Source organism: Mesocricetus auratus, unplaced genomic scaffold, assembly GCF_017639785.1.
Source record: "Mesocricetus auratus isolate SY011 unplaced genomic scaffold, BCM_Maur_2.0 Super-Scaffold_100004, whole genome shotgun sequence".
Classification (NCBI taxonomy): Eukaryota; Metazoa; Chordata; class Mammalia; order Rodentia; family Cricetidae; genus Mesocricetus; species Mesocricetus auratus.
The window spans coordinates 69,168,217-69,194,424 of NW_024429189.1; the positions used below are offsets into that span (position 1 = coordinate 69,168,217).

At 45.9% G+C, this 26,208-nt stretch overlaps 1 protein-coding gene across 3 annotated transcripts in view; it reads right to left on the bottom strand.

Annotated features, from left to right (window-relative positions):
* Nucleotides 1-26,208, bottom strand: part of Ldlrad3 (low density lipoprotein receptor class A domain containing 3) — a 229,811-nt gene that overhangs the window by 3,789 nt on the left and 199,814 nt on the right. For all 3 annotated transcript variants that reach the window (XM_013118146.3, XM_005064873.4, XM_040745926.1), the window contains one exon: nucleotides 587-932. In XM_013118146.3, the coding sequence (XP_012973600.1) occupies nucleotides 587-932 (346 nt within the window). The remainder of the gene's footprint in view (nucleotides 1-586; nucleotides 933-26,208) is intronic.

A 26,208-nucleotide genomic window follows, 5' to 3' on the forward strand; every position in this document is an offset into this window, starting at 1 on the left:
ACTGCTTATGTGACATACAGTGAGTCCTGGGCTCTGGGGAAGAGGGACCACTGAGCAGAGAACTTGAAGGCAGGACATGGACTGTTATAATCTAAGCAGACTCCATACTCGGCTGCAGTTCAGAACAATGCCATATGTGATCAGTATTCCATTGCTCAATAAAGTTTTGGGTGTTCTATGTCATCCCTTTTACCTCATAAATGATGCCAAGCAAGGTAAGGGGATTACTTATTCTCTCATTCAGTCAACAAATTAGTCAAAGCTCCCATGACACTTTTCTGTAGTAGCAGGCAAGGTCTAGAGATGGTCAATGGTCTGAATGTGTGACATTGTGGCTTAATCAAGCAGGAGCAGGGATCCTTCATCTAGGTCCTTAGATAAGCAACTTAAAACTGCCGGGCCTCAGTTACCTCCCTCATAGAAGTGTCCAGAGGAATAGATGACATGAAACATTGCAGGGGTTGGTAAATATCAATCACCGTTACTGCCTACAGTTGTCGAGCTCAAATTTTTGGCTAGACTTAGGTAGCCGGTGTGTGCACATATGTCACACCCATGTTAGATGCCCTCCTCTGCAATCTCTCACCTTTGGTCCAGCAGGGCCTCTGAGTAGGAGGGTGGAGAGCCTACTTCCGAGGCGTTTTGTTCAGCCTGGCTAGCCACGTACTGAACACCATTATTGACATTGTAAGTGACGTTACAGTGGTGGGGGTGGTCCAGGACCACCAGGCGAGAGAGCAGTACGGGGTGCTGCAGCCGGTGCACAGGTAGAGTCATGAGGTTGTTCCGCTTTCTCTGATGATGTAGGACCAGTGCCAACAGGGCCACCACCAGGACGAAGATGACGGAGCTGCCGATGATTGCGTATGTGATACTGGGGTAGTACACAAGCTGGTTCTCTGAGGTCACGAACACCTGCCCACTGCCTGGTTCTGGGAAAACCAGGAGAAAAGAGAGGAGAAGAGAACATTACAAGTGGACCTTCCTAAGCCTTTGAAAATCAACCCCAGAAGTGCCTTGCCAATTAGCATAGCAGGGCTATTCACAGCCACCACAAAGGAAGGCTCCAAAATGTCCATCAGCTGTGGAATGGATAGTCAAACTGTGGTCTATTTGCACAAAGAACTCTTACCCAGCCCAAATGTAAATACTGACACATCTCATGAGTGTGAATTTCAGAAACAAGCAGAGAAATAAGCCACACCCCTCACATCCCAGCTTGTAGACTATTTATATGATGTATCTGAAAGGCCAGTTCAAGGACAGCAAGCATAGCAGCACCTGGATTAACAGCAATTGGACATGAGGGGTCTTGTTGGGTCATTGACAAGGCTCAAACTAGACTGTGGTGATGATGGCACATGCTGGAAAGTTAACTAAAATTCATGAATTGTACAGTTAATGTGAGTGAATTTTATGTTCTATAAAAAAGACCTCAATGGGGCCAGGCGGTGGTGGCGCACACCTTTAATCCCAGCACTTGGGAGGCAGAAGCAGGTGGATCTCTGTGAGTTCAAGACCAAGCCTGGTCTACCGAGTTCCAGGACAGGCTCTAAAACAATACAGAGAAACCCTGTCTCGAAAAACTAAAAAAAAAAAAAAAAAAAAAAAAAAAAGACCTTAATGAAGTTAGCTTAAAACTCAGATGTGGGAAATGTAATACCCAGGGGTCAAGAGTGAGAATTCTTGGGTTCCAGAAATCAGTTCTTCATTGGAAATGAATGGTGAAGCTCACGTGAGGAAGGCTGTTATGCACATCTGGGCTCTGAATGTCTGCAGAACACGTGTTTTGTGCCAGGCCCTGGGTTGATCTTCACAGACACAGGGGCAGACTCTGGAGCCAGACAGGTTCCCCTGCCCCTCATCCTGCTTTCTGTGCATGTGCCCTTTATGGAGTGCCGGGAACAAACCGGGCTAGACAGTCTCCGGGGCTCTGAAGTTTGGCACAGACAACGACCAAAGGTTTAGAACAGCAGCTGGCACATTCACACCTATGATTGATACACACAATGTCTGATAGTGAAGGTTTTAGTTTTGGTTATTTTTTTTTAATTCATGGCTTCATATTTTCCATGCTGGCCTGAAACTCACTGTGGCTAAGGATGACTTTGGATTTCTAATTATCTCGCTTCTACTCCCTGGTACTGGGATTGCAGGCATGGGTCACCACTCCCTACTTATGCAGCATGGGGATGGAACCCAGGACTTCATGCATGCTAGGCAAGCACTCTCTCAGCTGCACCACAGCACTGCTTTTAAGATGGGTACAGTGTGTCCTGGTGAGGCCGGGTCCCCTGACTAAGATTACTGAGGTTGAGGGAGGAGCCTGTGTGACCTAAGCTAGTGCCCCGCACTGCTCTATGAACACCTAAGGAGACTCAGGAGACAATCTGCAGGCATTTCCTCAGGTCTCAGGGTGAGGGTCTGGGTCACACCCCATCTCTGCTGACTACCAATACCTTCCTCCCACATATGCTAATGAGCCACACTTCAATGCTTCAGGTGACTTTCTCCCTGGTTGACAACCCCAGGAAGTCCAGGCAGGCACAGGAAACCAGAACAGACCCTACAGAAACCTGGGGACCCCTTGCTGGTACCACAGAACTATAACAAGCCGCTGCTGCACCCACTGGAGGAATATTCTAGCTTCAGTCCCAGAGGACAAATTTGGGACCGCAGCCCTGTGCTTCTGTCTGTGACTCAGAAGGAGGTTTCTGTGGGTCCCAGAAAGGCTAGCATTTGCTAATGTGAAGTAGCACAAGCGGTGGAAATAAGTTATTCACTCCCTCCCTCAACCTGAGCTGTGTTTGCTTGGTTTATCACTACAGTGGAGGAGGAGACCTGGCAGACAGCAGGCACTCAATAAATGCATAGAACTCAATAACAACAATCTGTTTACTCACTCTATGATAAACACGTTCTATCATAATTTCTATATTAACTCAGCAAGGTAGGTTAACCTGTCCACAGTCACAGAAGGAGCCCGGCAGCCAGGTATCCACCTTCTAAAGCCGGCACGCTGTAGAATGCATGATCTCTGCCTTTCTGAATAAAAACAAAGCAATGAGACCCCCGAGGATCCCTTCTCTCTGTGTTAACTTTTCTCTCTAGCCATTCAGAAACTTGAACTAAAAGCTTAGGAGATTTTCTCAGTTTCTGGCAGTCATCAGTCTAACGTTCCTGCACATCTGAATTACATAAAGAAGCCAATATGAACTCTTTAAAGGTGCAAGTGCATATTTGTACAGTTTCGGGATGAAAGAGACTTTGGGCTTTTCTGGAGACAAATAACGGTTACTCAGTTCTCATTGTAGGTAATTAAAAGCTGTGTGTGTGTGTGTGTTTCAGAATTCATAATTAAAATACCTTCTTTGGTTATTTCCTGCACACATCTGCAAGGTTACAGAGTTCTGGGGGTGGATCCTGGAACTATCACTTCCAGATACCTGAACCTAGGCAAGTAATTTAACTTTCATAAAATAATAGAGGACTGAGAAAGTTAACAGTACGCATCTCCCCTGGTCATCAGAAGATGCAATGCATACTGGAATGCTGAGCACGGCGCCTGACAAGGGTTCGCAATCAGCAATGCTAGTTCCTTTAAAAACAAATATCACTTCAAAGTGGCCACAATGAAACATGCATACCACAAACGGCATTTTAAGGGTACGGTTCAGCAGCATTAAGTGAATTTGGTTGTTGCGCAACCATCACTGCTGTCCATTTGCAGGGCCCATCAGCTCTGACTAGTTAATGCCACTTCTTAGCATGTGCATTCTTGCTGTCCTCACCAGCCATCTCTGCACAGTAGTGGGGAACTTTGGGGATGAGGGGTGGAGCTGGCTAGGTTTTCACATGGAAAGTAAATGTGTCCAGAGACTCTGAAACTCTGACATCTGTGTGACTATTGGCAGTATTACCAATACAAGAGGGAGCTCTTTAATGAGAAGACAGTGAGGGCTTTTGTATCCTAAAGATCTCACTGTTGTTTCAGAGAAAGCTGCCTCCCTCCAGACCTGCTACTTTGGCAGTCGAGAAGCAGCGATCACATCCACTCAAGGAGTTATGATACCACATAACTCAGAGCTGCCTGGGCTCGTTTTTTTTGCTCTGTGTGTAAAATGTCATCTTGCATTAATTCATTAACTAGGCCCACTTTTCTTAAGAGCTTAATGAGCCTGCTGGCCAAATTACTAACATCAGAGATGCCTGGGACCTGCGTTCCAAGTGTGTGATCCACGGATAATGAAGTTTCCATTTATTCTGGCTGTCCCTCAAGCGAATGCCCTCCTGCTCTATCATCAAACATCTTAAATTCCTATTCCGTATCTGCTTTTGTGCTGTATTAATTCGAGGCCATCTGCTGCTACTGGAGATCTCCAGATCTCCAAGAAGTCAGTGCCCCACAGTGGCTGGTGCTGGGCGAGCTGCGCTTTGCACCATTTCTGGGTGCTCTGCCTCTGAGATGGCAGTCTGGCCACTTAACAATGGTAGCTTTCTAGCAGAAGGCTAGTGTCCAGGGAGAAACTCCTTTGACTGACCCAGAGGTGCCTTCCAGGCTGGATGCGGACCACAGCAGCTGGGAGCTGTGATTTAGTGTTCCTTCCCACCTATAAATTTCATTCTTACAAGTGAAAGTCACTTGTAAGATTTCCTCCAGGATACTGGCATTTGGTCCATTGGCTTGGTCAAAGGCTGAGTTCCGGCTTATATTCTGTTGGGTAGGTCTTAGGAAAACATGTATATTCATGCATGGGGTTTATTCAGGTGAGGCTACTGGGAGAGAAAGTGGGTATCAGGAAGATTAACAACATAGAGCAGCTCTCTGTATCTACAGGTGTTGCTCCACATCTGTTCTGCATCCCTAGATTTCAGAAATGGTGGATCTCATATATTCACTATTACTGAATATGTGCAGGCATTTTCGGGTCATTATTCTCTAAACAACACAGTGTAAAAACTAGCTACAGAGCACTCACACTGTACCAGGTATAAATAATCTAGAGGTGACTTAATACACAGGAGAATGTATGTAAGTTATATGCAAATATTATAGCATTTTATGCAAGAGCCTCGAACAGCTGTGGATTTTGGTAGCATGGAGTCAATCCATCACAAACACTGAGAGACGTATGCATATTAAAAATATAATTATTTTTGACACAGCATCACAGTAAAAATGAGCAATATTTTTTCTTTTGCATGGCTGAGGTTCAAACCTAGAGTGTTATGCATACCAGGCAAGCATTTTACCATCCTACTATGGTCCCATCCCAGAAATTACATTTTAGCACCAGGATTTGTGAAAAAATTGTATGTAATAGTAATATAATAAACAAAGTGTAAATGGCTATCATCACATCTTGATTTAATGTTATGCTGTTTCTGTATAATATGACTCCTATTTTAAAATTTATACAACATATATTACTGTGAAATTAATTTGAAGACATATTGGTTAGCAAAAGAAAACAACAAAGTTCCTAAGAGAACTGCTATGGTTTACATATTGCTTTAAAGTGTGCCACCGACATTCTCATGATTTGGAATTTCACCCCCATTTTGCAATAGTAAGAGGGTAGAAAGTTATTTCAAATGTGTGTCTAGAAGTGGAGCCTTTAGGAGGTAGGAGGGATTAAATAAAGCCATTGGGGGCAGAAAACCCATGATGGGATTATGGGGGCTTTCTAAGAAGAGGGAATGCTGGGGAGCCCTACTTAGTCATGCTAACTGCTTGCCTAGAAAGCATGAGGACCTGAGTTCAATCTCCAGAACTCACATTAAATAAAAAATGGAAATCATGACACAGACTTGTAATCCCAGCCCTGGGGAAGCAGAGACAGGTGGACCTGGGGGGCTCACTTTCTAGTTTGTCATATCTAATTGGCCAACCTCAGGCCAGTGAGAGGCCCTGCCTCAAATCAAAGGAAAAAGGAGGTAGACAGCACCTGAGACAGGACACCTGAGGTTATCTTCTGGCTTCCAAATGCGCATGCTTTCCCATACCCTCACCCTCCTGACACAGACACAAGGAAGAACACTCTCTACTCTCTCACTTTGTCTCATAACGTGAGGCATCTTGCACACCCTTAGTAAGTCCTCAATAAATATCGACCCTTGATTCTAGAAACTTTGAGAAGAACAAGTTCTTTTCCCATTTACAAAGCTACCAAACTTCAGACGTTTCATTACAATAGTGTAAAATGACAAAAAAAAAATCTTGACTGGTGGTGGCTGCACACGCCTTTGATCCTAGCACTTGGGAGGCAGAGGCAGGTGGATCTCTGTGAGTTTGAGGTCAGCCTGGTCTACAGAGTGAGTTCCAGGACAGCCAGAGCTGTTACACAGAGAAACCCTGTCTTATAAAAAGTGTCAAATGGGATAAATCAAAGAACGTACTGTACAGTTCTGGAAGGCGTGGGGATGGTGACACAGGGGAAGATGCTGGTGGACAGGAATGAGAAGGAGGACAACCATCACACCGTTCACTCATGTCTACTCTGGGTCACTTGTACAGTATGATGCACTTAAACCATATGTGTCGTCTTCCTCCGGCTTTCCGTGACTGACAGTCATGTCTGTCTGGTTACCACTTCCCTTCCTTCTTTGCCCACAGATGTGAGGAGCTTCAGGGCTCACACCTCACTGCCCACTTCCCTGCGACACCTTAATCAAGGACAGTGTCTAAAGATGGCTCCTAAGAATGAAGCCTGTCCTCCTGAGTCCTGAATTCCTGTTTCTGGAAGTACTTGGTATGCCTCAAACTGACTTCTTATTCCTTTAAAAAAATCAGCTCTCCCGTGCCTGCCATTTATTTCTTCGAACTGAGTATGTTAACAAATCAAGTTTATTGAGGTGTAATTTATGCACAATAAAATTTCCTCTTTAAAAAGTTTGGCAGATGAGTTTGGCAAAGCTAACACAACTCTCCCCACAATCAAGATCTGGAATTTTCCATGCCTTCCTACTCTATTCTTTTAGAGATGATTCAGTAGGTGAAGACTCTTGTCACCAAGCCTCCACCAATCCAGAGTTCAGCCTGCGGAACCCACATGGTGCAATTCTGAGAGACTTGCCTCCCATACACTTCCTCTGACTTCCACATTCAGGTGGCTGCGTGCACGTTCAAACACATGTGCACACATGTACCCAAAGCACATGTGCACACATGTACCCAAAACAAAATGTAGTGAAATTGGATTGCTTGTCTCATACTATCGGGCAAGGTGATCCGGGACACATGTTCATCCCATTGTGTTTTACAAATGCTCTTCTAAGCTGTGGTTTCTTTTCCATCTCCTTTACAGAGTCTTTCTTTTCTTTCTGAATTAACGAAGCCCACTGTAGTAATTCCTTCTGAATGGTTTGTGCTTTCTATATACTATCCAAGGAGTTCTCACCTGCATTTTTACCTGGAAGGAATAAAGTAGCTTTAGTGCCTCTATTTACATCCATGATGTACTGCTACTAAATCCCTGTTTATGATACAGGCCAAGGTGTTTTCTGTCGATCCATGCTGAAAGCCAGCTTCACGGCACCATTGGTTGGAACCCTGCCCTTTCCTAACAAATTACCTTGGCACCTGGGTTGCAAAGCAACTTCATACAGGCCTGGGTCCACCTGATGATGTTTCACTGAGCCTTAGTGCTCACAGCCTCCAACTTGTACTCAATTCTCATCATAAAGAGCCATGTTAATTACTAAGGCTAATCATTAGAACATTAGCTGCAAACAAAATGCTTCCACCATCCCGCAAACCCACCAGAGCTCCACTAGATAAAAGTTTATTTCATACTGGTGTAGACAGTGTGGCAAACCTTTCCTATCAAGGGCAAAATAGTAAATATTGCATGCTTTATATACTATTCAGTATATAAAGTTAGTCACAGCTCCTCAACTCTGCCTTTTGAGTATAACATAAGGGGTATGGTGCCAGGCAGAGTAAGTACTCCCCACATCTGTCATTGCTAATAGCTATGATTATAGGGCATTTCAGAACCTTTACTAGGCAAATGTTCCTTGTGATGATTTCACAAGTCTGAGGGAGTTTCATGAGCCTTACTTCCATGATGACATAGGATAGAACCTACATCATCTTCCAAAAGACGACTTCCCCAACATTCCAGAGTCTGTCTTTTAATAAACCAGAGGGGGCATCCCTGGCCTTTGGACACATGCTGGACCAAGTTCTGTGGCTTCATCTGCCATTTAGAGGGACATAAGCTGATATGTGACTGTCTCAGCCTTGTTTGGTTCCTGCAGCAGCAAGAGCCAGCTTCGTGGCCCCAGTAGTTGGAAGTTCTCAATCATTGAGACCTAAAACTGTACACCTGATCCTTAGAGAAATGAGTGACACCATGGAAAGGGCTGTATGCCACCCAGTGCCTCCCACAACTGACAAGACTAAGCAGCAGGAGCTGGTCCTGTTTAAATTCTCAGGGAGTCCAAAGCTGCTCTTACGCGTTCACCACATACGAGAGCTGCTCGAAGCTCCCTCAGTAATCAGTTCATCAGAGCCACTTCTGCCCACGAAACCTTATTACCCAGGGAAATGCTGAGTGCACACACTGGCAGCTCTGAGTGCAGAAAACTATCTGAATAATTCAGGGAATGGAGTGGTGACGGAAGCATTCCACCCAGGGCTGGGGGGGGGGTGTGTAGTTTTATTAGCCATAAGTAAATTCACTGATTCTTGAGATTCTGATATGAACATGATGACCCACGGCCCTTGCATCCTGGAGGGTGGGGCTGTTTATTTTGTTCTGGCCCCAGGGCCAGCAGGACAAGGATGCTTGACAGGGACCTGAGGGCCAATCAAGACCCCAGATCGTGAGTCCTGCTGTCTCAGTGCTAGAGGCCACCCCCAGCCACTGTTACCTGCACCTTGACCCCAACTCCCACTCTCTAGTCCCCTTTCCAAATGGTTACAGGATGTTCCTTCTAAGACACAAATTCACTTGCATAGGCCAGTCCTAGGCTCAAAACCTCTAGGCTTCCCAGGTGCTCAGTACAAAGTCCTTACTTGGCCTCCAGGCCCAGCATCATCTGTTCCTGTGGCCATTCTGTTATTCCATGTTGCCTCTATCTGCATCCTGCTGCTACCAACTTGCTGGCTTTCCTGTGGTGTTTTCAGGGCATCAAGAGTCTGCACAACACTCACTTTCAGCCTCATAGCTATTCCCAAGGCTGGATAGGTGGGCAAATTCCCAGGTCCCATTATCATTAATAATTGCTATACACTGTATCAATTGTCCCTCTTTTCTACTGGGATGCAACCCAACCAGGGCCAAGTGTATTCTGCTTGCTCATCCCTGTACAACACCTATGCCTCAAATAATAACAAACTTTTGGGGGAGGGAGGCAGAAGGTTCTCTAACCGTGGCCACAGGATGTCTAGGAATGCTCATCGTTCATGTGAAACCAAGCATTTCTGATGGGATGTGCTCCTCAGTGAGTCCTCATTTAGATTCACAGGTAAGAAGTGCATTCCAGGTCATATGGTCCAGAAGTGATGGAGCTGAAACTGGAGCCCAGGTCCATGTGACCACCACACAAGGAAAACAAGCAGCATAAAGATAGGTTTCACTGAACAAGCCTATCAAGAGTGTTGTTTCAGAGCATGGAAAACCAGGGCTGGGGCAGTTTAGAGGTAGAATGCTTGACTAGCATGTTCAATCTTCAACACCAGGGATAAAAATCAGACAAGGAAAAACTATCCTGTGTTTGCATCAACTCAGGGCTATAGAGCAGATGGCATCAGTGTATCAGAACACAGTTCCACTCTTGTAGAATATTCCTCTTAAGTGTTTGGTAACAACGGCACACCTTCCTGGGACCATCTTTATGTAGGTCAAGAGTGTAAAGGCAGAAAAGTTTCCTCCCATGTGACTAAGATACTGACCTGACATGAGGTCCTGCAGCCTCCCCAGCCTTTCCAGAACGTTCTACCTCTCAAGGGTAGAAATCCAGCTTCTTATTGTGGTACCCAGGCCCCAAGTGTCCCTCATCTAGTGCTTTCCTCTGTGTTGTCTGAACTAGTCAAGAACATGGTATTCAAGGTCCTTCAGACATTTATGACTTGTCTAGTGCTTGGGCCCTGCAAATGCTGGGCCCCACAGCCTTCTGGATTAGAAAAGTAGTTTCAAGCTGAAACTACAGACTTGAAGGGCTGAGAACACAGTGTCATCTGAGAGACCTTGACAGGCTGGGAACTTGGTGGAGAGAGTATCAGCAAGCACCGCATTCTGGCCTTTTGATGTTTCTACCCTCCAGTGTTCTGCTGGTGCTGCCTCTGGACTAAACCATGGGGAGGCTGGTTACCACAGTGCCACACAGGGAAGAGACACACAAGGACTGTGAGAAGATGGGCCAGCTTAGCATCAACACAGGGCTCCATCTCCTCTGTGAGACCCCCATGCTGCTTCTCCACTGAGCCCGGCAACCCTGCCATCCTCCTGGTGTCACTGTCTGTGAAACTCTCCACTGTCTCCTCTGTTGGAATCAAGTGGGTCCTTTCCGTGCCTTCTTTCTGAGTCATCTTTCTGCTCTTTTTGTACCAGTATCTATCAGCATGCAGGAGGCCAGGCCTTCGGGTGTGTGTTGTGGGGGTTGGGAAGCAGCACTACTTAGGAAGCACATTCCTTCAGAGGATTTATTTCATCCTAAGTGAAAGGCATGAAGACTGCCCAAATGAGAACAGCAAGGGAGTCATCCATTGCCCATGGTGCTCTGGCAGAGACTGAGGCAAGCTGAGGGGTAGAGAATGCTAACAGGAGGCAAGGGACAGCTGCTGTGTGTGTGTGTGTGTGTGTGAGTGTGTGTGTGTATGTGTGTGTATGTGTGTGTGAGTGTGTGTGTGAGTGTGTGTATGTGTGTGAGTGTGTGTGAGTGTGTGTATGTGTGAGTGTGTGTGAGTGAGTGTGTGTGAGAGTGTGTGTATGTGTGAGTGTGTGTGCGTGTGTGAGTGTGTATGTGTGTGTGAGTGTGTGTGCGTGTGTGTGAGTGTGTGTATGTGTGTGTGAGTGTGTGTGAGTGTGTGTGTGAGTGTGTATGAGTGTGTATGTGTGTGTATGTGTGTGTGAGTGTGTGTGTATGTGTGTGTATGTGTGTGAGTGTGTGTGTGTGAGTGTGTGTATGTGTGTGTGTGTGTGTGTGTGTGAGTGTATGCGTGCCCTGTGCTGAGTGGTGTTTGCGGGTTCGGAGAGGCTGAGGCTCTAACTGACATGAGGGGTCTTCCTTCTACTTATTCCTTAATAGGAAGCAGAGACAAAGTGAGGCATGCTGCCAGTCACTAACCATACCCTTGCTGAGTTGGGCCCACTGTTTCTGGGGTCATCTTTGGCTTCCTGTATTGTTTCAGAGATAGCCGTTTGCCTGCACATCTATCCCAGAGCAAACTACTTTCCTGGGTTGGCTGCAGCAGGACAGAGGTGTCTTCACAGAAGGTCTGTTAATTCATTCTTTCTGTCACTGTCCCTGTCTGTCCTCCTGCCTCCCACTGAAAATCTAACCCATGTCTCCAAATGTCCCAAATCCTACTTCTGCTTCTGAGTGCCCACCACTAACCTGGGCTAGTCCAATGTTCAGTTTCCCCACCTCTGATCATAGCGACTGTGAGACTCAGGGGACTGGATGTAAGGACAGGTTAAAAGGAGACAGGGTGCCCAGTGGTTAGTCCAGGTCTGCAAGTTTGGGGGGCAGGGTTAGCATCCTGTACTGTTTGTCAGGAACTATCTATATGGACATTTTAGGGCCAAACTCTTCTGTAAAACTGGGTTTCAAAGACTGCAGCCACCAAGTTGATATGAACATTAGGACTATGATTGTTATTTAATTGAGTTGAGTGGTCTCATAAGAGGCTTGGAGATGGCACGTCTCCAGCACTCCTACTACAAGTTCTCTCAAGGCCACTGTTAACCAAGGGCATTCCCTCACTCACCCTGACTTTCCTGTTCAAAACAAACATCCGAAGGAAGGGCTCATTGCCTCTGGATCCCTATTCTAAGCACATCTCCTGTCCCAATTTAGATGTGGATTGAAAAAGCTTAATCTAAAGGGCAGACCAGCAAATGACTGAATCAAACGGGAGCCATGAAAACCCCACCGAACCATTACCATGGCAACTCAAGTTGCTAAAATTAACCAAAAGGGGAGAGGGGTGACGGGAATACTGGGGCTGCAGAGCGTCAGACCACAACCTGAGCCATCTAGGACCCCAGCCAGAGGGAAATGGCAGGGCTACCAACATGGCTCCAGAGACTGCTGAAGGGGCCCTGAGAGCTCGGAGAATGGGCTCTAAGATTGTACTCACAGTGAGACTGAAGGAGAATGGGCTCTAAGACTGTACTCACAGTGAGACTGAAGGGCAGGCAGAGGAAGGGGAGAGGGACAAAGAGGTGGGACAAAGAAGAAAGTCCCAGGGTGGCGGCAGATAGGCAGATATCGCCACAGGCTGGATTTCAGTCATTACCATGGTTATAGTTTCTAGTGCTATCCTCCCCACCCCTACAACATGTGCTTACCCCTGGGAAAATGGGGGTAGGTTCCCCCCAAAAACCAGGAGCTCCACATAAACTGCCAATGGGTATTCTTAACTTCTTAACATTTCTTTCTTTTTTATGGTGTGTGCTTCCAGAGGCCAGAGGACAACCATGGCTGTTCCTCAGCTCTGCCCAACTTATATTTTTGAGACAGATTTTTTTTTTTACTGGCCTGGACCTTGGTAGGCTAGCCTGGCTGGTGAATGAATCCACAGGAATCCCTGCCTCTGGCTCCCCAGCGCTGAAATTCCAAGAGTACACTACAACCTCTAGCTTTTTAAATATGGGTTCTGGGGACCGACTTCAGGTTCTCGGACTTGCATAGCAAGCACTCTCTACCAGCTGAGCCACTGGCACAGAGAGAGTCCTCCTTTCCCATCAATTGCTAACCTGCTCACCCTGAGGCCAATTCCTGAGGATAGTGAAAGCCTGAGGTACGCTGCTGAGACTCTGCAACTCTGGATCTAGCCAGCTGTAAGGAGGAATGGTCTAGGGACAACCCAGGGAGGTAGCTGGCTAATGATCTCTCAGTCAAGAATTGGGCCCAGGGCAGTTACAGAACTGGCTGGAGGAGAAGGCATTTAATTGGCCATTTAAGGTAGAAGAGGACTTTCTTTCGTTCATTTTTTTAATGGGAATTCAGATTGCTTCCAAGACTTCATGATGAGGGTAATTGGGAGCCAGGGCCTGGGTGGCCTTTTCAGAACTCTGCTCAATTATGTAATCACTTAAAAAAACATCAAAGGAAGAGTGCTGTGGGCATGGCGAGCTGGAGTCCCTTTCCACTGCTCCCACTGAAGACCACAAAACGAGCTTAAACAAAGTAAGAGCCAATGTCAGCGGAAGAAGCACTGGAGATGTGTAGGCATGCAATGAACTGACCACTAGAGTCAACGGGGAGGACTCAGAGGGAGGAGGCCCCTCTTTTGAGCAAGGTGGAGCTTCAGCAACCCTGGGATTCCACTCGAGACAATCTCAGCTGTGCCTGCAAGCAACTTAAAATGAATATCCGTGCCTCCCAGATTCGCTGAGTAAGGACTGTGCAGAATTACTATTTCTATTGCTTACTGTATCTATTTACCTGCAGTGTTTGGTGGAAGCTGTAAAATTAAATGCTTAGCAGACATTTTTAAAACTCAGTGGTCAGTTGGTTTCTGGTCCAGTAATAAGGCTTTCTGAGTTACAATGCAATGGTTTATTGAGCCTTCTATGACGGTGGCCAGGGCAGAAGATGCTAACCCCAGCAAGATTCAGGAGCAGGGTACTTTGATCAGTTGGGGAATATGGCATAATCACCCACAGATAGTACTGCAGGGAAAAGGCTCACCCTATAAACTGGGGAGAGAAAAATCTATGTCAGGCTATGTCAATGCAAATAAACTCTCATTAGTGGGTGCTGAGAAAACAAATATTCTCCAGTCCCAACAACGAGCCTCCAAGGGCACCTCCAGCCAAGCTCTGCAGATGGAGGCTTTGGCTGTTAGACTGGGTGAGGGCTTTCATTTACGTTGACTCAGGGCCACATCTTCCTCATTCTGCTTCAAAGTGACCACCGTGGGCTGCCTGGCACCACATAAACTCCCTAGCTAGTCCCTTAACTTCCTGTCTTATCCTTCTCCATACTGTTTCCACACCCTATCTGAAAAGTTCATGGGAGAGTCACTGACTGTATGACAAACCCAACATCCTAACAGTGGCAAAGAGAACTCTTATATCTTAGCCTTTAGTCTTCTACAACCTGAATTTTGAGGCATATGCCTTCCAGCACTAATGTCCTAGTCAGGTCTGACCAAAGTCTTGCTTAATGCTTGTTTGTTTATAAAGTTTTATTGATACACCACCATGTCCATTCATTTGTGAATGTTGCCCCTGGCTGTTTTTGTGCTCCACTGGCAAAGTAGCATAGATATAATAGAGACTTTAAGACTCATAAAACCCAGAATATGATTGCTTCACATATGAGCTAATTCTGGAAAAAAAAATCAGCCTAGCACGAAGAACATGGCAATCATGAATAACTATAGAAACATCACGAAATCAAGGCAAGATCAAATGCATGTATGGCTTTTCCACTGGCTTTTGCTCACCCCACCCTGTTTTGAGACAGAGTTCATCTATGTAACTGAGGCTGGCCTTAAATTTATAATCCTCTTGCCTTTGCCTCCAAGGTGCTGGGATTATAGATATGCACCATGATGCCTGGCTGGTCCTTGCTTCTTTCGTTGTCTCAGAAGCAAGATACTAAAATGTTCCTGCAGGAAATAGCAAACCTGGTCTCAATATCAGCTAGGAAGCCCTGAATGATGAATACATCTGTCTGCTCTCTGCTGCCATGATCTCCCTGGGCAGCTGAGCAGTACTGCCTGCCTGCCTGAGCAATCCTGCCTTCTCCTTGGATGTCTCATATTTATGTTTATGAGATGACGAAGGCTTGGTGGAGTGGTATGGCATTCTGATGTTCTGTAAGACAAGGCGCTTCCAGCTTCATCTCAACACCAGGGCCCCCCCAGGCAGCAGAGTCACAGCACCTGACTGTTCCATAAAGGATGAATAACTACAGGGTCTGGGTCTCATCTGCTTGATTCTCTAAAGAGGAAATAAGGATGAAGTTTCTCTGGGACCGCTTTAGAATCCCTGCATCCCTGCTGAAAGCCTTCTAGACAACCAAGACAGGCTGGAGTTCAGACACATCGAAACATTAACACACCACATAAAATAAGTGCGTGAAAAATCGAAGCCTTTCTGTTGCTGACTGAGGGCCCAAGCTGGCCTTTGCAGGAGGAAGGACATGGATTCCCAAGGACCAAGGTGATAGATAGAAGGATGAATTGTGTGGAAGGACAACATAGAGCCCATTTCTTCACTCATTAAACATTTCCCAAGTACAATAAGGAAGTCAAAAGATGCCCAGTCACTGTTACTGAGGATGTGTCAATACAGGGGAGACAAGGGACACTGGGGACCTCAGAACTACCCTGGCTAGTTATTTTATTTTAGATTTTATTTTCTGAAAAGGCTGTGTGTGCATATTTCAAAGCTGAAAAGGCAACAAAGGACATGAAGGGACAGGCCGCCTACATCTCTGACATGCCTTCCAGCAACATCCTTCTTCTACAGGCAACCGTTAGCTCCTATATTTGTTTTGCTTAGCTTCTTTTTCAGTGTAGCCTACCACAAATATTCCAGACATTAGAAAAAATCTGTAATTTTAAACACACTATATCTTAATAAAGTGCAATACTGATTTTATAGACAGTGTCTTGTCTTTGTAGTGCAGGCAGGCCTGGAACCCATTTCCCCTCAGTAGCTACTAATTATCTTGAGTGAAAGCCTTTAATATGCAAATATCCTGGTTTTGATTCATCCTTCCCCCACTAATTTGAGCATTCATCAAACATCTTACCTGTAGTTATTACTTTGTTGTTGCCATGATGATATTGTTTTCAATTTCCTTCATTCATTTGCTTCTGTTTTCCATTCATTGGAAAATTCCTACCATGAGCATTCTCCCTTTCTCTTATTTACTTAGCTATGTAAGCATCAGATGAACTCTGTATGTATATTCCAGCCTATGAGCAACAATCCAGTGTTATTTGTGAGGCAAGTGTTGTGCCAGCTGAGCCACACCCCCACACCATGTTCTGACTTTGTCCCCACCAAATTCAGGTGTGACTGGCCATCAATGTGACAGTATTAAAGGCAGGAACTTTAATAGGCAATTAGGCCATTAAGGGCTCTTCTGTGAGTATGAGTAAGGCCCTTGAAAAAGTTGTTTATGCAATGTGAGATGCACTCTCACCCTGAACTCTTGGGGGAGGGTCGAGGCCCTGCCCTGGATGAAATGACAGACTATAGACACCCTCATGGAGGGCCTCACTCTCCCTGGGGAAATGAGGGGATAATGGGGGGGTTTGGGGTGAGGGCACGGGAGGAGGGGAGGGAAAGGGAGAGGGACCTGGAACTGACTTGTGAAGCAACCTTGTTTCTAATCTAAATTTAAACTTAAAAAAAAAGTTGTTTATGTACTGTTTGATGATTGTGTCCTAATGCCAAGTAAAGACACACAAATCCTCAGTTCTAGAGAGCAAAGGGATCCATTGTCATCTTGAAAGTAGAGAACAGTCCTCATTGAACATGCAACCTATGGCCTCTTGTTCTTAGACTTCCAGCCTCTAAAAATACATTTTTGTTCTTTATAAATTACTCTTTCATGGGCATTTTGTTATAGCAGCATGAAACACACTAAGACATTATTTATTCTATTCCTCAAGTTGTTTCAGCTTTGTCCACGGGGAGTGCATTCTGATCAACTCATGTAACCTTTCACTACCCTATCCCCCAAAGCCAAGTTTTAGTGCTTTGTTTTCATTTTGTGAGTATCCTGCTTCCAGAAGATGCTTCATAATTAATTTGCATTAGCCCCAGGCCTAGAATCAGTATAATAGTTCCATAGTGAGTGCATCTTTTGTAAAGATATGTCATTGTTTATTGAAACAGGACCTCCAGTCAACAGTCAGTCAGGAGGAGCTGATGCCTTCATTCCAGGACCTCACAAGGAGCTAAATTCTCTCAGAAGCTGGGTCAGTGGATTGGTGTTCAGATTTTCTCCCCAGATGGGCCTTTACAGGAGACTGGAGTCCCCGCCAGTGGTGGAACCCCAGACATTAAGACCCTGAGGCAGAAGTAAAATTCAATCATGTGTGAGAAGAGCTGGAAATGAGGCTGGTCTTACCATTATAGGACTCTCCAGGCATGTCTTTATCTAAGTCTCTTAGCCTGGTATGTCCTTCCCAGCTCGGCCTCCTTGCCCACATATTGGTCAGCCTCCAGGACTCAGTCAGTGAGCCATGTGTTCTCTCGTATTTCTCACTGACATTTCCCCAAGCTCTCTATTTAGACACAAGCATCCTGCGCGCCAGCCTCCACTTCCATGTCCCCGCAAGACGTCAAGGCACAGCTTGCTCTCCTTGTGGAGTTTCTGATGCAGCTAGCTTCCTGTCAAGAAGCTTTGAACTCCTCAAGGGCTGGACTCTCATCCCAATCATGGTTATAACCAGTCTCTCTCACTTCTAAGTGCTAAGCTCAGCTTTACATCTATATATTAGGGACACCGTAATATCTGCAGGGCCAATTCATAATAATAAGCCTTCAATTGTAGGTTTATGATCTAGCAGCAGGCCCGACTCTTACCACACACAGCATCAGCTATTATAAGCACTATTAGCACCACTCAAGATTTTGTGAATGAATATTCCCCTCTCTAATAAGGATTTAATTCCCTGGACTCCCGATGAGCTTTCTTACCCATTTAAGAATCTCTGAGTCAGAGCAAATGAGGAATTACTCCTGACCAAAAGTCAAGGGGCTCTAGCTTAATTCTGTTGTTTTCATACACCAAGTATCCCTTCTGGTGGTATGTTTACCCAGCACAGGAGACACTGCTGTTCACATTCTCACTGACATACGATCCACACTGAAGGGCCAGGACGAGGTTCTTATAAGCAGAGGCATTAACGGGATCTTGATAATTGCTATGTACTTTTGTGTCTTGAGTTTGCAAGTCCCCTGCTCATTCCAGCAATGCCCCTCCTGCAATAGCATCTATGTCCACCCAACTGCACTAACTGAACACACACATGCAGGAGGTAAAGGCAGACCCTGCTATTTGCATTTTTTTTCATGAGCTTCAGAGGAAGCAAGCACATCAGCAGTCATGATTAGACTTCCCTTGTGACCTCAACAGGGCAAGCCTAAACCCCATCGGTCTGAAGCATTGCGTCTGAAGGCAGGTAAACAAGCTGCTCACCCTTGTTAACCTATAAAGAATGCAGCAGAGTAAGAGGAGGCGCTGCAAGCCTTCCCACTTCCCTTGTGGTTCAGAAGAACTTTCCATTCTGAGGTCATTCCCCACCACCACCCCTGGGATGGAGTCTCACTGTGTAGCCCTGCTGTCCTGGAACTCGCAGAGATCCACCTGCTTCTGCCTCCTGAGTGCTGGGATTAAAGATGTGTGCCACCACTACCCCACTACCCAGCTTCCTACTCTGAGTCTTAATGCAAAGATTTGGTCGTTTGTGTCATTCCTATCATCAAGCTTCTTCTTGTGCATAAAAGATACCATGTAAGGTGCTAACTAGGATGTGGCTGTGTTGAAATGCTCACCACCCAAGCATGTGGACCATGAATTGGAGTTCTGGCCCACAGTAAAAATTTGGACACAGTGGCACACACAGTCTTAGAACTGGGGAACTGGAGAGAAGTATATTCCAGCGGCCACTGCCCAGCCACCGTAGCCTAACTGGGGAGCTCCAGGTCCCAGACTCTCAAAACACAAGGTGAAGGTTGGCAAGGTAGCTCAACAGTATAAGCACCTTTTGCCAAGTCTGAGGACTGGGTTAGATTCCGGATCCATGTGATGGAGGGAGACAACTACCCTACACTGTACTCTGACTTCCACTCTTACACCATGGTACCTGTGTGCCCACACATGTATACAAAATAAAATTCAAAAAATGTAAAAAAGAGCCAGGCACTGGTGGCGCACACCTTTAATCCCAGCACTTGGGAGGCAGAGGCAGGCGGATCTCTGTGAGTTCCAAGCCAGCCTGGTCTCAGAGCAAGTTCCAGGACAGCCTCCAAAACAATACAGAGAAACCTGTCTCCAAAAACCAAAAAAAAATGTAGAAAGGAAAATGTATTAAAAAATAAAAACTGAAGTGGACAGCACTTAAGGCCAACACCCGAGACTGATCTGTGCCCTCTCCCCTACACTCATGGGTGCACGTGCACCCAGCTGCACACACCTGTACACACAAGCACCACCCCCAACACAAAGCTGTGTGAGCAGCCCTTCAATATGCTTAATTAACACCGCAGGCTGGAACAACTGCAGGGTTACTCTTACGGAACCTGTGACTTCCCACTCTTCATCAAGCAGAGAGGGGAAGGAGCGGAGCGGCTGGGACAGAATGCTGGGGTTTCGTCTTAGGACAAGACTGGCCACACTTGGAAAAGACTTGGCCTGGGAGGAGGGGCAGTTCCCGATGGTGCCCATGGACTATGGGGAGGCACTGCTGAAGGCAAGAATCCCCGATGCTCAAAGAGGCTACAGAAAAGACCACGGCCTTGTTGCCTTAACTTACCCTAAATCCATGGGTTTTGTTAGACTCAAGAATAAATCAAATCCCAAACAAACAGAATAGTGATCTTGAATCCCAGTAGAGCTTGGGAAACACATACTTTAGATTTTGAAAATTCTAGTCCCTTATGAGTCAAGCAGGGACAGAGATGGGGATCTCAGAGGGAAGGCGGGAAGGCGTTGCTATGCATGCGGGCTGGGGTCACAAGATCAGGGGTCAACCTGGGGCCTTTATCCCCTGGGGGACTTCTACAGAGTGCTGATAGGTTAAGCCAGGAGTAGAAATGCCCCAGACACTGAACCAACCTGCTGGGAAACTGTCATAAAGGTCAGAACCAGAGGGAGGGATGATGGACGGATGGACACAAAACACCTTCTAAGAACAATGAACTCCGGCATGGCGAAGGGCAGGAGATGCATGCGTCCGTCCAGGAGGGAGATGAGCAGGGGCACCTGGCTGCTGGCTGTTGTATCTGCAGGGAGAAAAGTGCTTCCTCTCTACACCTCAGAACCTGCTTTGCTGTCCTGAGCCACTTGTGACAGCAGGCTTAGCTCGGGGAGGCTCTTGGGGCGTTCTGCATAGGCCCTGATTTCCCTCTGACGTGCTTGCTCACTGTAAACCACTCCGTCTCACGCCAGTAAGTTTGCTCATCAATACACCCAGCTCCCAAATTGCTTTAATTACAGAACAAGGAAATTACTTCACTTGGCGAAAAGGTTCTTCCCCGTTCTGCTAATGGCAGTCTGGTAGTGTGCCTATGATGAGATTTTTTTTTCATTTTCATCTTTTTTAAAGACTGAAACCATCCAGCTTATGAGAATTGGAGAAAGGCTGTGCAGCCAGAACCCACTGAAGCCTGGGCTGGGCCCTTTGGTGAGCTGCGATTGCCTTCAGAACTCATATACTGTTCTAGAAGGTGGCCACTTACCTCAAAGAAAGGAGGCCAAGGTAGAATAGCCTCCTTGGGACAAGACCCTCAGAAATGGGAACATCCAAACAAGACATAATCCAGACTGCCCTCACTATTCTTGCCTATGAGACTTCTAGGAAGTTCTTTGTACCTATCCAAATAATACCTCATATGCAACCAGGAGGCATTTCTTGAGTCCTTTTTAAAAAAATTATCTATCTATCTTTCTTTCTTTCTTTCTTTCTTTCTTTCTTTCTTTCTTTCTTTCTTTCTTTCTTTCTTTCTTTTTTTCTTGAGACAGGGTTTCTCTGCGTAGCTTTCGAGCCTGCCCTGGAACTCGCTCTGTAGTCTGTAGACGAAGCTAGCCTTGAACTCACAGAGATCCTCTAGCCTCTGCCTCCAGAGTGCTGGATTAAAGGCATGTGCCACTACTGACTACTGCCTGGCTTCTTGAGACTTCTAACACTCAAATTTTGGTTCTTAGACCATGGAACAAGACTGAAGACAATCTCTGTTGGGATATTTTCTGGCCTGGGGCACGTGGCCTGTATCTCTGAAGAGGGGTTGTAGATGATGCCCAGCCTTTATCAGGGGTGTTGGATGCTGAGGGACTGGAATTCGAGTCCTGACTTTTCCATTCACTGGCTTTGCCACCCTGGAAAGCGTAGGTTTTCAGTAAAAAGCTGAACAACAGCATCTGTCTCTGGGAGGGGCTGGCAAGCAGTGTAGGTTCAACAGATACAGTGGGTCACTAGGTACCAGAGCCATCACCACCCTCATCACCATCTCTGCTGTCATTCTTCACGACTCCTTCTCAGCCTGCGCTGCTGGCTGAGCGCTCCTGCCATGGCTGTCTGTGGTGAAAGTACTGGGAAAGAGGGGAGTTGTAAATGTCATCTGTCATCTACAGTGGGGACTGAAATGGGTCCCTCTCTCTCAGCTTGGATAAATAGGGCAGTGAATGAGTAGTTTTAGGGCTAAAATGACATGGGGTCCAAATCTCCCCCTGCCACTTAGTGGGTGAATAACAGAGCAGAATTTGCACAGAGGATGGTACAATAACACCTCAGTGGTGAACACACGGACAAGCCTGTAGAAGTTACTCCACCACAGGAGGTTCTGTGGTGATTTTACTATGGCTGTGCCCCAATCTCCACATATATTACAGAAAGGATGCCCTGAACACATCCACCGAAGGAGAGGTCTTTAGTTATCAGTATGAACTGAGACCAAGAGGTATCCACAGAAAGGCTTAGCTGATCATGCCATAAAAATCTGTTCCATGGTACTGTTGTTCAGTGCACACCCGGGACAGCCATGCATGGCACACAATGCTCAAAGAAGCTAGAAACCCACACAATTAATAAAAGAAGAATGGCACGGATGACTTTATATTTTGGGGGATATTTGTTTGGGCAGACTTTGCTAACAGTTTGAAGAGACTACAACATAACACTGCCAGCTAAAAGTTTAATTACACACAATTGCTTGCTGTGAGTTCCTTTCCCAAATGGTCTCATGCATATTCATCATTGTAATTATGGTAGTGAAAAAACCCACAACTAATTAGTCCATGTTCCCCATCTTTCACATGCCTAGAATTTTTGCATAATTACTGTTGAAATTAATTGCAAGTTAGTTGATTTTATACTTTGTCCTTTCAAAACCTAATTGAAAATTAATTTAAAAGACGCAAGAAATAGAAGAGCGGGATCACCAGCCACCTACCTTCAGCCATGGTCAGACCTGGCCTCTTAGACATAAGGACATGATGTAATGACTCTAGGCTGAATGAAGAGTTTCTCACGCCAAGCTATAACAGAAAATCCAGTCACCTCAGCACCTCTGAACCACATCTACAGGACAGCCGTGAAGACACGATGGGGAGGGGCTTTGGTGGCTTCTGGTTCTGTGCTTATGTGATGACTAGGTAAGTCCATCTCTGGCCTTGTGCGTGGTTTCATTACCCACTTGTGTGATGACTAGGTAAGTCCATCTCTGGCCTTGTACGTGGTTTCATTAACGCACCTCACTTCTACCCCCAAATCTTTGTTTTCCATTCCAGACCTAACTGCAACCTGGCATTTAAGAAACATCACCTATAAACTCTGGCAAAAGAATCAAAAATTGTTCTTTCTCTAAGTTCTGTCAAAGAACTCCATTCCCACAATTTCTTTATTTGAGTTACTTTCACTCATCTGTAAAGGAACAGGAGGGACACATCTACTGAGTCTATTTTCTTTTTCTTTTAATTTACTCACAAATCTTAAAAATATTATTTAATGAGTACATGTATGTTTGTGTGTGTGTTTGTGCCTGTATATGAATGTGCACATGTGTGTTTGTGTGTGTGTATGTGTCTGTATATGAATGTGTGCATTCATGCCTCTGTGTGTGTATGTGCCTGTGTATGAATGTGCACATGCATGTCTGTGTGTGTATGTGCCCGTGTTATAAATGTGCACATGTGTGTTTGTGTGTGTGTATGTGCCTGTGTATGTGCATATGCATGTCTATGTGTGCGTATGTGTCTGTATATGAATGTGTGCATGCATGTCTATGTGTGTATGTGTCTGTATATGAATGTGCGCATGCATGTCTCTGTGTGTATGTGCCTATGTATGAATGTGCACGTGCATGTCCCTGTGTATGAATGTGCACATGCATGTCTTTGTGTGTGTATGTGCCCATGTACAGATGTGCACATGTGTGTCTGTGTGTGTATGTGTCCATGTATGAATGTGCACATGCATGTCTGTATATGCGTTTGTGCCTGTGTATGGATGTGCACATGCATATGGATGCTCCAGGAAGACAGAAGAGGGCACTGGATCCCTGGTGCTGGAGTTACAGGTGGTTGTGAGCTGCACATGGCTGCTGGGAACTAAACGCGTGTCCTCTGCAAGGGCAGCAAGTGCTCCTAACTGCTGAATCATCTCTCCATCACCCCAGTTTGACTGAGAAGGACAGGCAAGTTGGGAGACAGCAAGATAGTCAAATCATTAGTGGCTGAGTTGGTAGGTAGTGCCAAATGTTCTCTTCCCATGACACAGTGATCCCTTCCCATCATCCTGCCTCACCATCATCCTGCCAGTTGACATATTATCTCCTGCCAGCCTCAGTCTCTTGGTGACACAGTCATCTTAATCCTCAGCCCCAAGAGCTGTTTGTTATGGACTAAATGTTTGAATCATCCCCAGATTCACATGCCACAGTTCTGGTGCTAATGGAGCAGGACTTTTTGGATGGAGGTAGGAGGGAGGACCCTCATAGTGGGACTAACATTCTTAGAAGAGCCACAGAAGTGCTTATTCTTGCTCTACCCAGTGAGGACACAGTGAGAAGGTGGCTGTCTACAAACCAACTAAGTCTTCACAGGGACCAAACTGGCAGACACTTCCAGATCTGTGAAAAATGAACTCCTCATGCTCAAGCCACTCAACCTGTGCTGTTTGGTACAACCATCTTAGGTGGCTTTCTGCAACTCTGCTGAATGACCTTGATTATCACCTCCTACATCTTGGACTGACTCAGGGTCAGTCTATGAGAGTGAAAAGGAACGCTTGGAATTCAAGTCAAAATGGAGAAGTCACCCCACAGCACACGGGAAACTGGGGGAGCATCTGCTGCAGCGAGCGCAGGTGGAATGAGGAATGAGCCAGAGTGTGGCCATAGAGCAGGGACCAAAGCATCCACCAGCCTAGCAGTATGCTAATGGAGTCCTCACCAGAGCACAGAGATGCCGTCAATCAGATCACAGAGCTGAAGAATGAACCTGCCAGTTACCGAGTCACTGAGGAGCGCAAGCTGCGAGGCAATTCACAGCGCACAGGATCATTGATTTTTTTCTTTCCTGTTTTGAGTCCATAAAAACATCTCCTTTAAAGGTGACTTTAGTGATCCAAGCCTTCAGCAATCCGAGGACAAACAAATCATCTTCTAAGCAGCCCTTGAAATGGGGGACCTTTGTGATCCTTGGAGCACAGCCTTTAACAGGGCGCCTTCAGTGTTCGGGTAACAGAAACATGAGAGGTGTTTTACAAAGGGTTAGGTGGTGTGCCTGTGTATTCATTTTCTTCGTATGTATAAACACAGGCTTCCATTCCAGATAAGCTCCAGAAATGTGTATCACAAACCCCAGTTAGGGGTTGAGACAGAGTCACAGAGCTTCTGGGGACCAGTGCCCAAGATAAGAACATACTGCCGGGAGCCTGGCTGCAGGGAAACAGCCTGCAGGCAGACAGACAGACCAGTTAGAAGCCACCTGGCAAAGCTGTCAGGTGGGAATCCTAAAGTTCTGCCTCCATGGTCAGAACCATCCTGACTCACAGAGGGCCAGAGTGATGGACAGACAGGCGCAAGAGTCAAAGCAGCTGGAAGGCTCCTGCCACTCTCAGCTCTTGAGAAGTCGGTCTTAACGTCCCACATAGAAAAATGTCAGCAGTGTACCGCTTGGTGAAAGCTCACACTATGAGGAATATACATTTTGTGAGAGCAGGATGTCATTTTTGATGAGAAAAAATGTGTGTGTGAGTGTGTGCACATGCACATTTCTTTTGTACACACACACACACACACTCACACACACTCACACACCCCAAAAAAGATGTTGGAAGGTTACATATTAAAATGATAATGGCAGTCAGGAGATGGCTAAACTAGAGGCACTTTCTGTATTATTTTATGTGAATCAATGCCTCTCTTTGCATTCACCTCCAGTCTGTCATCTGCTCCACAGGAAGCCTTCCCTGACATTCTTGATGAGGAAAAGTCCTCTTCCCGAGAGCAAGCTCCCTTCCTCATAGCACACTACCCTCTCAGTACACAACCTTCTAGTAGTGTCTACCTTCCACAGCACAGGGACCATGGTGGGGGATGGTTTTGCTTTGAGAAGCAACTTTGTTCTATAGTAATAATGACAAGAATAGCAAGGACTTCAACTATAGCAACAGTAACAAGGACAGCTGTGGGGTGGCTACCAAATTTGAAAAGCCCCAGGTACTAAGGACTCCAGATGCATGTGATCTCCATGTCTCTGATAGGGAAAGGCTGTATCCTCAGCACAGCTCACACAGATTCTAGACACAGAAAGCTGGGACTGGTGGCCAGGAAGAAGGTCCCCAAGTTCACACTCACCAGGATGGTGATTATACTGCCTGCTTATGCAGCACATAACTCAGCACCTGGGGATGCCTCAGAAATATCTATTGAATAAAAGATCATTCATGCACCCTTTTTTATAATCCTGAAAAGGTTATCTTCATTTTTGGATTGTGGGAAATGAGGAAAAAAATCACTCTCTGAGGAATAAAATAATTTTGGGGGGGTGTTCTAATACAGATGGCAGTGCTTCCTTAAAGGAAAAAAAAGCCCCATTCATTCAAGTCCCAATGTTTTAATTTCCTTGAGTTTGGAAGGCTGCAAAGATGGGCAGAGTTCATGGCCATTGTCTTTGGGGCTCAACTTTCCATAGCTGGATGTGGCCAGGGCTTCTGATTCCACATAAGTAGCTAATCAAAGAGAAGGACAATTTTTCATGTGAAGTCCTTCTGATCTTACATCTAGAGAGCTAGGCCCTGGAGACAGGAGAGCGATGACTGTGAAGGTTATGATACACCAG